Here is a 14,068-nt window from a genome sequence, read left to right on the forward strand (position 1 = left end):
TGGTTTATCAGGACGATGGTGTTTCAGGACGATGGTTTATCGGGACGATGGTGTATCAGGACGATGGTGTATCAGGACGATGGTTTATCAGGACGATGGTGTATCAGGACGATGGTTTATCGGGACGATGGTGTATCAGGACGATGGTGTAACAGGACGATCGTGTATCAGGACGATGGTTTATCGGTACGATGGTGCATCAGGACGATGGTTTATCAGGACGATGGTTTATCGGGACGATGGCGTATCAGGACGACGGTTTATCGGGACGACGGTGTATCGGGACGATGGTGTATCAGGACGATGGTTTATCAGGACGATAGTGTATCCGGACGGTGGTTTATCGGGACGATGGTGTATCGGACGATGGTTTATCAGGACGATGGTTTATCGGGACGATTGTGTATCTGGACGATGGTTTATCGGGACGATAGTGTTTCAGGACGATGGTTTACCGGGACGATGGTGTATCAGGGTGATGGTTTATCAGGACGATGGTTTATCAGGACGATGGTGTTTCAGGACGATGGTTTATCGGGACGATGGTGTATCAAGGTGATGGTTTATCAGGACGATGGTTTATCAGGACGATGATGTATCAGGACGATGGTTTATCGGGACGATGGTGTATCAGGACGATGGTGTTTCAGGACGATGATGTATCAGGACGATGGTTTATCGGGACGATGGTGTATCAGGGCGATGGTGTTTCAGGACGATGGTTTATCAGGATGATGGTGTATCAGGACGATGGTGTGTCGGGACGATGGTGTATCGGGACGATGGTTTATCGGGACAATGGTGTATCGGGACGATGGTTTATCGGGACGATGGTTTATCAGGACAATGGTGTGTCGGGACGATGGTGTATCGGGACGATGGTTTATCAGGACGGTGGTGTATCGGGTTGATGGTTTATCGGGACGATGGTGTATTGGGACGATGGTTTATCAGGACGATGGTGTATCAGGACGATGGTTTATCAGGACGATGGTTTATCGGGACGATGGTGTGTCAGGGCGATGGTTTATCGGGACGATGGTTTATCAGGACGATGGTTTATCGGGACGATGGTGTGTCAGGATGATGGTTTATCTGGATGATGGTTTATCAGGACGATGGTTTGTCAGAACGATGGTGTGTCAGGACGATGGTTTATCGGGACGATGGTCTATCGGGACGATGGTTTATCAGGACGGTGGTTTATCAGGATGGTGGTTTATCAGGGGATGGTGTACCAGGGGATGGTGTACCAGAGTGGTAGACACGCTGGGTGTGGCAGGGAAGGAAGCAGATTAGGTGATGAAACCTCCAGGAATATATCCAACTAGAGTTGGCAACTCATAACATGTACACAGTTAACTCCCAAAGCTGCACACAGTATTTTTTTCAGGAGTAACCAGCAGCCTAGAACCAGTCTGTGCCAATTTGGAGACCTGAAATCCTTCGGCTACCAAGACCCACTGTGAGAAGAACACAAAAAAAAGGACACAGGGAGGGACCTGAAGAACAAGAGGGCCATAAACAAACACCAGCACTGTTCCTCGAGCCCTCTCCTCAGCAGACCAAGTCAATAGAGCAGCCAAACAGAGGGATAAGTGAGTGAGTAGCAGCTGGTTGAAAAGAAGGAGAAGGAACAAAGCCACCTCCCAAACCAATGGGAAAACTCCCATCAGAAACCGAATGCAGGATTTGCTGCTCTTGGATGAGGAGGGACAAGGACAGCACCCAGAGAAGAAGCTGCAAAATGTTAAAGAGCTGGAGGAGAAGAAGTCCCAGCTCCAAAATACTGAAGTCAGTGAAGCTCCCAGTGCATCCCAATCCAAGAAGCTGGGAGCAGTGAAGCTCCCAGTTCATCCCAATCCGAGAAGCTGGGAGCAGTGAAATAACCAGTGCATCAATGAGTGCGTTAAAGGAGGAAGGAGAGGTGGGGAGGTTGAGCATGTGTATTCCAAAGTTTAGGGCCCCAGACAGCTGAAGGCACCAAGGATGGAGTGATTAGAATGAGAAGCACCAGAGGCCAGAGTTAGAGGAGTCGAGGAGCCCAGATATGTGCAGGTGAGATTGATTGGCCATCATAAACTGCCCCTTAATATCCGGCGGACTGAGAGGGTAAAGATGTAGGATAGGGCAGGACCTGGGTGGGATTGTGGTCAGTGCAGGCTCGATGGACCGAATGGCCTCCTTCTGCACTGTAGATTCGATGATTCTCTCAGTGCAGAGACCTGGGATGGCTGTGGCTATAATTACAGAGTAAGAAGTTTCACAACACCAGACCAAACTCCAACAGGCTTCAGGGTTCAACTTTGGCCTGGTGTTGTGAAACTTCTTACTGTGTTTACCCCAGTCCAACACTGGCATCTCCAATTACAGAGACAGGTCATTTCTCCTTTCATCTCTCTTTTAAATCCTTTTGCTGCTGTTTATTTCTTAAGTTTGAGATTTTAATGGAGGTGTTAAATGAGCTGTAATACTGCCAGATATTCCTTTACAAGGTTGTTGGGAAGGGAGATTGGTCAGGGTTCATAATTCATGGTCAGTTGATTTGCTCATTGTCTGCCTCCTTTGAAGTTGAACTTCATTCACAATGTGCTTCTTTCGATCTGCCTCGCCAACTTGTGTCAGCTTGCACTTGTTTCAAATAGTTTTTTAAAAATCTCTTATATGTTTATGAAAGATTTTAAATAGGGATTCATTCCATTATCTTCAACTTAATATCATTTCCTGCATTGGTATCTTGAATGTCAGTATTTTTAAATTCCTGCTATAAATGTTATACCAAACTATCTGGCCTCTGATTGCTCAGTCATTGAAGCAGTTTAGACCCTGGGTTCGATTCCCGGCTCGGGTCACTGTCTGTATGGAGTTTGCACATTCTCCTTGTGTCTGCGTGGGTTTCCTCCGGGTGTTCTGGTTTCCTCCCACAGTCCAAAGATGTGCGGGTTAGGTTGATTGGCTGTGCTAAGAAATTGCCCCTTAGTGTCCAGGGATGCGCAGGTTAGAGGGATTAGTGGGTATAATATGTAGGGATATGGGGGTAGGGCCTGGGTGGGATTGTGTTTGGTGCAGACTCGATGGGCCGAAGGGCCTCTTTCTGCACTGTAGGGTTCTATGGTTATATGATTTTCCCATTCCTGACATGGGAATGGATGTGCTACCATCCTGAGAGGGGGCAGCATCTACCATTCCTAGAAAGCCACTGCCATGGCTCTGCTGCGCGTGATCTAAAGAAGATCATATGGTGGATCATTAGAGGTTCCACCAGTCTTTAAAAAGCAGTGTAGATTCAGCAGCCCAGAGACTAAATGGCATCAGTCCGAGCTTTGCTCCAAGAGTCAATGCTGCTTTCTGTGCAGAGATGGTGAATGCCGACTTCACAGAGGTGACCACATAAAAACTGGTGCAGTGTACACTGCTAACATCACTGAGCAGAGTGTCTCACTTGTTGGAATGGAACTCTTTACAAAAGTCTCAGACTTTTAGAATTGCATAGGCTGTGCAGACCCATTATTCCAGATTATCTGCCAGCTATAGGCACAACGTAAAGCCCGAGTAACACAATACCACTGACTGCAGAATGTACCTGTTATGTGACAGGTTTACATAGTCTCAATTATAGGGATGGACATGGGAATTGTAAGGTTAACACATCTGTATGCTTGAAAAGGAGTAATAGGAAATAAGATTTTATAAATTGAATTTTATGCAGATTTTTAAGGAATGAATTTGTATGTTTTAAATCTGTACGATCATTATCAATACTGGCATGTGAATGGTTAAAATCTTTGCTTGATATTTGTCTGACTTAAGTGGAAACATTGAACCATTTGACATAAATTTATTAACACGAGTGTTAAAATATTTATCAGAAGATCAAAGGATCACTTGAAACAATCGTTTGCTAATTTTGTTTTCAGTAATTTCTGCACTGTACTTATTGAACTTAGAGATTCTCAAGCATTTTGCAAAACTTGATTAATAGGCTGGGTTTATTTATTTTGGGCCAGAGGGCTGGAGGGAGATTTAAGTGACACTTATAAAATGAGGAGATGCCTAGAACAGAAAGACTTGTTTCCCATAGCAGAAAAGGAAATAACCAGGGGTCATGAACATAAACTAACTGATACAAGGATTGGAGAGGAGAAATGCTTTCGCCCAGACTGGTGGGGGTCTGCAGCTCACTGCCTGAAGGGGTGGTAAGGGGCAGAAACCATCATCACATTTAAAATGTACTTGGTTATGCACTTGAATTGCTGTAATCTTCAGAGCAATGAACCAAGAGCTGGAAAGCGGGATATAGGCTGGTTTGCTCTTTTTTGTCCAGCACAGAAATCATGGGCCGAATGGCCTCTTTCTGTGCTGTGCAGTTTTTTGATGATTATTTTTCCAGAAGAAGCCAGGGAACTAAGGTTACTGTTCTGAACTGGTCTTGTACACTTTAAAATGGAACACCAGTAAAATGGGGAAATAAGACTATTGGTTTGAACTGGTTTTTTTCCTTCTGGTGTCTACCGACCACTGGACAAAACATGATATCTAAGCACTGCCTTGCGCTCATTAGAAATGACCCTCCCCTTCGCAGAGGGCAGGGGAGTGTATCTACACCAGTACTTTACACAGAAAGGGTTCCTCCTCCAGCTCTCTCTACAATCCTTGTTTGTGGTTATTTGTCAGTGCTGCCTGACTTTGCAGGGTAGTCAGAATGTTTTCTAAGGCATCGTGTCAATGTTTGTGAAGACTGAGCCTGCAGCCGTTTCTTGCTACGTTTTACAGGGATGTTGATATAGACCAGCCTTATTTTTCAAAATTTTAATGCCAGGTTTCCTCTTTCTCATAAATCTTTAACACGGAACAGTACAATGAAGGTCATTTTTGTATTCCTCATTTATTTCGGATTTGGTTCTACATCTCAAGCAGATAGAGGGAGGACATTCCACAGCCAGACATCAAATGACAACAACCCACGGATGGTAGGTCCTTTTACATTTCTGTGGTCAGGCACAGATTGTTGTTTCAGGAGAACAACAACTTACATCTACGTAGCAACCTTGTGTAAATGAAATGTCCCAATATTCCTGACAGAAAGTTTATCAGACACAATTTCATACGGAGCCACGTACAGAGATATTAGGGCAGGTGACCAAAACCTTAGTCAAAGATGTAAGTTTGAAGGAAGTCTTAAAGGAAGAAATGGATCAGTAGGTTTAGGAAGAGAAACTCAAGGTTCAGCCTCTAATGGCAGAGCGATTAATATCAGGAATCCTCCAGAGACCACAATTAGAGGAGTACAGATAGCTCAGAGGGCTGGAGGAGATTACAGAGTGAGGGAGTGCGAGGCCTTGGAAACATTTGAAAACTGTAATGTGAATTTTAAAATTGAGGCATTGCTGGACCAGGAGCCATGTAGGTCAGGGGAGGTGAGTGAACACAATCTCATATTGCCCATTAGTTAATACCAATTTCACTCAGGCCTGTAGGATAGTATAATATTGAGGAAGCACAGCTGTCACAGGGTCAGTACTGAGGGAGTACTGCACCTCAGCAAGAGTCACACTGATAAAGAGGCACTATTGTGCTGATAGTGGATTTGGACACTTTGGGAACATTCAGGTGGTTATTGGATAAGCACATGGAGCACTCCAGAATGATAGGGAGGGGATAGCTTGGTCTTGGGATTGGACATAGCTCGACACAACATTGAGGGCTGAAGGGTCTGTACTGTGCTGTAATGTTCTAATACTGAGAACTTTCTGGTGGAGCCCTGCAGCTGGCGGACAGCCACACTGGGGATACTCTGCACTGTGAGGGGTGGCACTGAGAGTGCCCAGTGCTGTGAGGGATGGCACTGGGGGAGCCCTGCACTGACGGACGGCACTAGGGTAGCCCTGCGCTGTAAGGGGCAGTACTAGAACACAGAATAATACAGCACAGGAGCAGGCTGTTCGGCCCACAATGTTGTGCTGAACATCTGGAGGTGCCCTACACTGTCGGGGGCTGAGCTGGGCTGCCCTGCACTGTCAGGGAGGCAGTAACACTCTTATCGATGTTTGCTCTGGTATTGAGATTATGAAATAGAAATTCAGGTGAGAACACGACTAAACTTGCCCTTTGTCACCCTCCGCAACAACAAGTTCAAAAGTGGCAAATATCTGTTCACCTCTCACACATTGTCTCCTGGTTTTCAGATTCTAGATCAAACCTCCTTCTCGTGGGCGAATTGTGGGAGTAGGGAGTCCCCTGCAGTCCTCAAGAGTCTTTCAATCCAACCAGATCCAATAAGTATTCCTGGATATCTTAAAGCCAGTGCTGCAGTTTCCACCACCGTTAACCTTACAGCACCATTAACGGTAAGAATCCATCCCTCACCTTGCCCTTCCCTCACCCATGGCTTTGGAATTGTGGAGGTTATAAGTAACAGTGTTCTCTGTCCCAGCCTCGCACCTTACATCCTGCTCATCCAAACCTCTACTGTCCATATCCTAACTTGCACCAAGTCCTATTCCCCTGTCACCCCAGCGCTTGCTGAAATAGAAGCAAATTACTGCGGATGCTGGAATCTGAAACCAAAAGAGAAAATGCTGGAAAATGTCAGCAGATCTGGCAGCAGCTGTAAGGAGAGAAAAGAGCTGACATTTCGAGTCCAGATGACCCTTTGGCAAAGCTTTGTCATCTGGACTCAAAACATCAGCTCTTTTCTCTCCTTAGAGATGCTTCCAGACCTGCTGAGATTTTCCAGCATTTTCTCTTTTGCGTGCTGGAATATACTGGCTTCCAACCCAGCAACCCCACAATTTTAAAATCCTCATCCCTATTTTCAAATTCTTTCACGGTGTTGAAACTTGCTCCAGTCCTACTACTCTCTGAGGTATTTCTACCCCTCCGATTCTGGTCTCTTCTTCATTCTTGATTTCCATCACTCTACCACTGGCAGCTCCTTATCTCTGGAATTCCCTCCTGAAGCCTCTCCATCTCTCTTTCCTCCTTTAAGATGCTTGCTAAAGCCTATCTCTTTCACCGAGCTTTTGGATCATCTTCCCTAACATCACCTTGGGTAACTCAGTGTGAACCTTTCTTTAATAATCCTCTGAAGCATCTTATTGTGTTAAAGACGCTACATAAATTGGGCCGAAGGGCCTGTTTCCCGTGCTGTGTTGTTCTTTGTTCTTTGTTATAAATGCAAATTATTATTGTTTGACAGGTTAATGTGACACTGGACCTGGAAATTGCTGGAGTATTGTTGAGAATGCCATGTGTTCAAGAAATTGGAAGTTGTGTTTATGACGATGTCTGTCGAATACTGGATCTGGTAATCCCACCTGGACAGCAGTGCCCAGAACCGCTGTATGGTTACGGACTCCCATGTCACTGTCCTTTCAAAGCGGTGAGACAGTTTACCTTGTTACACAAAGTAACAGCCCAGTATGTAATACAACTCACAAGATTAGCACTGTGTGTACAGGAACCGTAATCCTTGATAGAGCCACTGTTGCTCTGTTATCTGAGGTATTGGAAAGGCTGGCTACACTCAAAGTTTAAGGGTGGCACGGTAGCACAGTGGTTAGCACTGCTGCTTCACAGCTGCAGGGTCCTGGGTTTGATTCCTGGCTCTGGTCACTGTCTGTGTTGAGTTTGCACATTCTCCTCGTGTCTGTGTGGGTTTCCTCCCACAGTCCAAAGATGTGCGGGTTAGGTTGATTGGCCACGCTAAGACATTGCCCCTTAGTGTCCAGGGGTGCATAGGTTAGAGGGATTAGTGGGTATAATATGTAGGGATATTGGGGTAGGGCCTGGGTGGGATTGTGTTCGGTGCGGACTCGATGGGCCGAAGGGCCTCTCTCTGCACTGTAGGGTTCTATGATTCATCAGGAGCAGATCAAAGGCATTTAGGGACATTGAGGGAAATAAGAGTAGAAATTACAGAGACGGTGGACATAATCTTTCAGTCGTCCTTAGATTAAGGGGTGGTGCCAGAGGACTGGAGAATTGCAAATATTACAGCCTTTTTCAAAAAAGTGAGGATAAATCCAGCATGACAGTCAGTTAGTTTAACTTCGATAATGTGAAAGCTTTTAAAAACAATAATCTGGGGTGAAGTTAGCAGTTGCTGGGATAAGCATGGATTAATTAAGGGCTTCCAAAGAGTGTTTGATAAAGTGCCACATGACAAGCTTTTAGCAAGATGAGTGCCCATGGAATTATACGGACACTGGCAGCATCTGAAGTTCACCGAGTGGAGGAAACGTAAGTGATGAATGGTTTTTCAGTATTTTGGGCACAATTTCAAATACCAGAAGTATTGTGAACTGTGAGGAGGACAGTAGTAGCCTTCATAGGGACATAGGTTGGTGGAGTGAAGTCAAATTCCACATGAAATGACGTGAAGTGAAACATTTGGTTAGAAACAAAGAGGAAATATAAAACAGAAGATACAATTCTGCAAGGGCTACAACAGCAGAGAGATGGGTTGCATGATTGAAGATGGCAGGGCTGGTTGAGAAAATGGTTAACAGAAATACAGACAAAATCCTGGGCTTTATAAGCAGAAGCACTGAGTACAAAAGCATGGAAATGATGGCCTCAACTGGAGCAGTGTGTCCGATTCCAGGCACTGCACTCCTGGAAGAATTGAAGACTTTAGAGAGGGTGTGGAAAAGATTCTCGAGAATAGTCCCAGGAAATGAGTGGCTTCAGTTCCATTGATTGGAGAAGCTGGGACTTTTCCCCTCAGAGGAGAGAAGATTGAGAGGAGATTTGATAAAAGATACTTATGAGCAGTCTGGACAGAGTAGATAGGGAGAAGCTGTTCCTGTTGGTGGAAGGATTGAGAACCATAGAGTTAAAGTGGACGGTAAAACAAACCAAAGGCATCATGAGGAAAATCCTTTTTACATAGCAAGTGGTTCAGACCTGGAAAGCACTGTCTGAGAGTGTGGTGGAGGTGGGTTCAGTTGTGCCTTTGAGAAGGCAATTGGATAATTATCTGAAGAGAAAAATGTTGCAAAGCTACAGGAGGAGTGGGACTAGGGTGAGCTGATCTTGCAGAGAGCCAGCACGGATACAAAGGGCTTTCTTTGATGCTGTAACAACTCTGTGACATTATCAGGATGTTACAGGATAAGTTGATGGGGTTATGACTGCCTGGAAAATGCTCAAGATTATGAGTATACGTTGTGGTAGGATGGTCAGGTGTAACATGGGATAGTATATCTCCAGAAGGACAAGAAAGTTAGTAGTGAAAAGAGTGAGAGGGGTCCTTTGTGAGACATTCATCATTCAGCACTACTTACAAAACCATCAACCTGTTAACTGATTAACGGCTTTAAAATAAAAGAGAACAGAATTTTATCTGAACACAGTGCATGTTACAAATACGACCATGAGATTAATTGAAATGTATCTTTAAAATCTGCTGACAAAGTCATGCCTGATTTTACAGCAGTCTCGATTCATGAATGTTTACTTTTTATAATGGTGTAAAATGGAAATTTAATAACACAGCTGATCAAGTGTGAGTGGCTGAGACTTACAGAGCAGGAAAGTCAATAGTAAGTTTGTGCTGAGTTAGCTTATTACAGCCAGGGCACAGGTCGGCACGGCGTAAGTCATCACAGCGAGGATAAAATCAGTAAGGGTCTCCAGTCCTGTTCATTTTCTACGTTCGTCCCCTTAGAATTGACAGAATATCCAAGGAGGACAGAATAGGAGCTTGGCTGTGATGCTCCCCATGGTTGAACAGCTGGCCAATATTTGTTGAGTGCGTATCTGTGTTAAATACGGGCACTTGGATGAGGTAGTGTCGGGTGGCCAGATACATGGAACTGCACCTCAGCAAGGAGTTGATTGTTTCAGGTGGGGAGGGGAGCAAGTTGGCAAAAAGGAAAAAAACAAAGAGAAATTCAGTAGAGAAGAAAAGTTGTTAGTTAATTGCAGCAAGCGGAAACGTATGGGCTTCAATTACATGGATCAACATTTTCTGCTTAAATGCCTGTCGTATAACACTACTCTGTTTTGGTATTTAGGGTGAGTATGCTCTGCCAAAGACACCCTTCTACATCCCTGCTGCCGAGATCCCATTTGGGCTCACCAGAGGGAACTTCAAAGCGATGGCAATCCTGACCAGAAACCAGGAGGAGCTGGCCTGTCTCAAAGTCTCCTTTTCTCTCAAGTCAGAATAATCAAATCCAATCAGTTGCCATTTCAGCAGAGGCAAACAGCAGGAAATCGTCAACGTTGCTTTTTCATCTCTCTGACATCAATGCCACGCTGCCAGTGTTTTTTTTCTCTAATATCAGCAGTTGTTTTTCAGCAGCAAATGCATTGCTTCCATTTGAAATTGAATCAGGCATTGTTTCCATCATTCTGAAACTTCATTAACACGAACTAAAATATTTGCTTCTGCTTTTCTGACCCTGGATCCTGATTTACGGGACTGTCCACTGTCATGGTTATAAATGGTCACAGAATTCACCTCTGCCGACCAATGAACAGAAACCCCAGTAGCACCATACATCAGAGAAGGAGGCCATTCAGTCCAGCGTTCCTGTGCTGGTACCTTTAAAGAGCTATCCAAATACACTCTTTGCCCCACATGTTTTCCATTTCTGTGTTTGGAGAATTACTGTTGAATCTGCTTTCACGGTCTTTTCAGGCAGCACATTCTAGATCACAACTCACAGCTTTAAAAAGAAATTCTCATCCCGCCTCTAATTCTTTTGCCATTTATCTTAAATCTGGTTATCAACCCACCTTCCAACGGGAACAGTTTTCCCCAACATAGAACAATTATAGCACAGGAGGAGGTTACTTCTCTTTCGAAAGCCACAATTGTGCTGTCTCCAGCACGCTCTCAGGCAGTGTATTTCAGATCCTAACTGTTTGTTGTGTGAATCGGTCTCCACCACACTCTCAGGCAGTGTATTCCAGACCCTAACCACTGGCTGTGTTTTAAAAAAAAGTTTTTTCCTCATGTTGTCTTTGGTTCTTTTGTCAATCGCCTAATTTACTCTATCCAAACCCTTACTGAGCAGTAGCACTATATACTTACTTCAAAGTAACCCTTACTTCAACAGATGCCGTATGACAGTAGGTGTGCTGTGGTTCTGGGGAGGGTGGGGGGTGGGGAATAGTGGGGGTTGGTGGCACAGTGACAATGTCACTGGACTCGTAATCGAGAGGACCATGCTAATGTTCTGTCTACCACAGCAGTTGGTGGAATGCAAATTCAAGCAATAATCTGGAATTGACAAAGTAGTTTCAGTAATGGTGACCATGAAACCATTGTTGGTCGTCGTAAAAACCCCATCTGGTCCACCAGTGTCTTTCAGGGAAGGAAATCTGCCGTTCTTACCTAGTCTGTCCTACACGTGACTCCAGATACCACAGCAATGTGGTCGATTCCTAACTGGTGTGGTAAACAGTTAAGTTCAAGGGTAATGAGGGTTCGCTTCTCCACCTTTTTGGCTAAGCTCCAAGTGTCAGATCAAACCCAAGATCAGGTGCAGTTTGGTCTCTTTTGTGGGGACCGTGAACTGGGTTCAATTTGAATTGGTTTTTGGAGCAAGCCAGATGAAGGATTAAGAGTTTGCTTTGTCCACTCTGCACACTGACTTTGCAACTTCTAGAAAGGAATAAAATTTTGTCGGGATGGGCAACAAATGCTGGCCTTGTTGACCCACTCCAATGAAAGATTAGTTTTCAAAAACTATATACTATAGGTTATTCCTCAAGCATTAAAGATGTTCTAATTATTCCATACACCTGGATATGTCAAGTTATTCTGGTGACTGAGGCTAATTCAGACTTTTTCTTTCTATGATTCATGTTACATGAGCACCAACTGCATTCCTGATTAGTGAGTCAGCTTTTAAAGGGGATTTTTTTTCTTATATTCATAAACTGTGTTTGGTAAACTTTTGTTTGCGGGAAAAGTAAAGAGGTTTTTATTCCACGTGACATTCCAGTAGACAGGTATCGAGGTCCACCACATCACATTCTGTTTGTGAAGAAAATCCTTTACTAAATCTTTTCTTAGAACATCGAACACTACAGCACAAACAGGCCCTTCAGCCCACAAGTTGCGCCGATCATATCCATACCTACCAAGCCATAGAACTATCTGTAACTCCCAATCCCATTAGATCCCATGTACTCATCCAGAAGTCTTTTAAAAGACCCCAGCGAGTTCGCCTCCACCACCACCAGCGGCAGCCGATTCCACTCACTCACCACCCTCTGAGTGAAAAACTTACCCCTAACGTCTCCTCTGTACCTAGTCCCCAGCACCTTAAACCTGTGTCCTCTCGTAGCAACCATTTCAGCCCTGGGAAAAAGCCTCCGAGAATCCACCCGATCTATACCTCTCAATATCTTATAAACCTCTATCAGGTCGCCTCTCAACCTTCGTCTCTCCAGGGAGAAGAGACCAAGCTCCCTCAACCTATCCTCATAAGGCATGCCTCCCAATCCAGGCAACATCCTTGTAAATCTCCTCTGCACCCTCTCAATAGCTTCCACGTCCTTCTCAAGAATTTCTAAGCTATCAGAATTTGGACCTTCAATAATGTTTTCGTTTGCAAAGTTTCATGTCAAATTCGTTTGAAACGAATAAAATTAACAATGCTTTGTATTTAAAAAAATAAAAGTTCTGCTTTTCGTTTGTGATGTTTTCAAACTTTTTCTTCCATTCTGTTGTTGGTGTCGCATCAAATCAAGGCTGAGGGCGGCACAGTAGCACAGTGGTCAGCACTGCTGCTTCACAGCTCCAGGGTCCTGGGTTCAATTCCCAGCTCGGGTCACTGTCTGTGTGGAGGCTGCATGTTCTCTTTGTGTCTGCGTGGGTTTCCTCCGGGTGCTCCAGTTTCCTTCCACAGTCCAAAGATGTGCGGGTTAGGTTGATTGGCCATGCTAAGAAATTGCCCCTTAGTGTCCAGGGATGTGTAGGTTAGAGGGATTAGTGGGTATAATATGTAGGGATAAGGGGGTAGGGCCTGGATGGGATTGTGTTCGGTGCAGACTCGATGGGCCGAAGGGCCTCTCTCTGCACTGTAGGGTTCTATGAGTTCTGAGGGAATGCTGTAAACTCTGAAATACCAGCTTTCAGCTGAGACATTGAAGTGAGGTCTGTGTTTTCTGGAGGATTTGATATTATTCAAAGAAATGGCAAGGGAATTTTCTCTCTTAATAGAAAATGCTGGAAAACTCAGGTCTGGCAGCAGCTGTGGAGAGACAGAAAAATGTGAATGTTCTGAGTCCATTGTGGTTTCTTTGTTATGGGATAGGATTGTTAACATGGATTGAATTCAATCTGTGTGACTGTGTATCCTTGTTCACAACATAAAAGAGAGGGCATGCCAATTTATGCAGCTTGCTCCACTCACCCTCATGCCAATACCAGCTCTCCACATCCTGGCACGTGTATTTTCTTTTGTTTCATTGCTGGGTATAGGTGCCCATGACAATTCCTCTCTGATCTCACAAGGCAACCAAATCTGCTCCCAGCAGAGCAAATCGATCGGTGAACTGCATTGCCCCTAAACATCTCAGCTTAAACTCCAGAAACCTGTCCAGCTCTCTTTGGATAGAACCATAGCGTTCCTACGATGCAGAAGGTGGCCATTTGGCCCATCAAGTCTGCACCAACTTCCCACAAGAGCATCCCACCCCAACACATATATTGTGGCTAATCCATTCTTGGGATGCGAAGGAGCAATTTAGCACGGCCAATCCAACTAATCTGCACAGCTTTCGGACTGTGGGAGGAAACCAGAGCTTCCAGAGAAAACCCACACACATATGGGGAGAACATGCAAATTGTACACAGACAGTCACCCACCCAAGGCTGAATTGAACCCAGGTCCCTAGCACTGTGAGGCAGCTGTGCTAACCACTGTGTCACCGTACCAGTTAGACAGTGACGAATCCACATGGACAATGCACTTACATTGCAAAGGGTTATGTCTGAAGTACCTCCTATCGTATAAGCTCTTTGGCTCCATGTTTTACACTAACATCCCTTTTCTCCGTTGCTGTTAAACACAAATAGCCGACCCCACCAGACAGATTCTAATCC

The 14,068-nt window shown here is 44.8% G+C and overlaps 1 protein-coding gene across 2 annotated transcripts; it reads left to right on the forward strand.

The window, feature by feature from the left end:
- Window positions 1–2,260: 2,260 nt before the first annotated feature.
- LOC145358336 (ganglioside GM2 activator-like) lies at window positions 2,261–11,114 on the forward strand. 2 transcript variants are annotated; one of them, XM_080212276.1, is made up of 5 exons: window positions 2,261–2,379; window positions 4,856–4,970; window positions 6,186–6,347; window positions 7,199–7,381; window positions 10,020–11,114. In XM_080212276.1, exons 2-5 carry the CDS (start codon window positions 4,860–4,862, stop codon window positions 10,173–10,175), a joined length of 612 nt encoding a protein of 203 aa, XP_080068402.1. In that variant the 5' UTR covers window positions 2,261–2,379; window positions 4,856–4,859; the 3' UTR covers window positions 10,176–11,114. The 2 variants fall into 2 exon arrangements, with proteins under 2 accessions (XP_080068402.1, XP_080068401.1); XM_080212275.1 differs by lacking the exon at window positions 2,261–2,379 and having other exon boundaries at window positions 4,688–4,970; window positions 10,020–11,113.
- Window positions 11,115–14,068: the final 2,954 nt, after the last annotated feature.

Source organism: Carcharhinus amblyrhynchos, chromosome 25 (assembly GCF_965287045.1).
Source record: "Carcharhinus amblyrhynchos chromosome 25, sCarAmb.v2.hapA, whole genome shotgun sequence".
In the NCBI taxonomy this organism is placed as follows: domain Eukaryota; kingdom Metazoa; phylum Chordata; class Chondrichthyes; order Carcharhiniformes; family Carcharhinidae; genus Carcharhinus; species Carcharhinus amblyrhynchos.

Excerpts from the sequence above, each read along its gene's own strand:
- LOC145358336 (XM_080212276.1), top strand. The coding sequence starts at position 4,860 with ATGAAGGTCATTTTTGTATTCCTCATTTATTTCGGATTTGGTTCTACA. Across the intron at positions 4,971-6,185 it reads ATGACAACAACCCACGGATG|ATTCTAGATCAAACCTCCTT; the intron begins GTAGGTCCTTTT and ends CCTGGTTTTCAG. Across the intron at positions 7,382-10,019 it reads GTCACTGTCCTTTCAAAGCG|GGTGAGTATGCTCTGCCAAA; the intron begins GTGAGACAGTTT and ends TTTGGTATTTAG.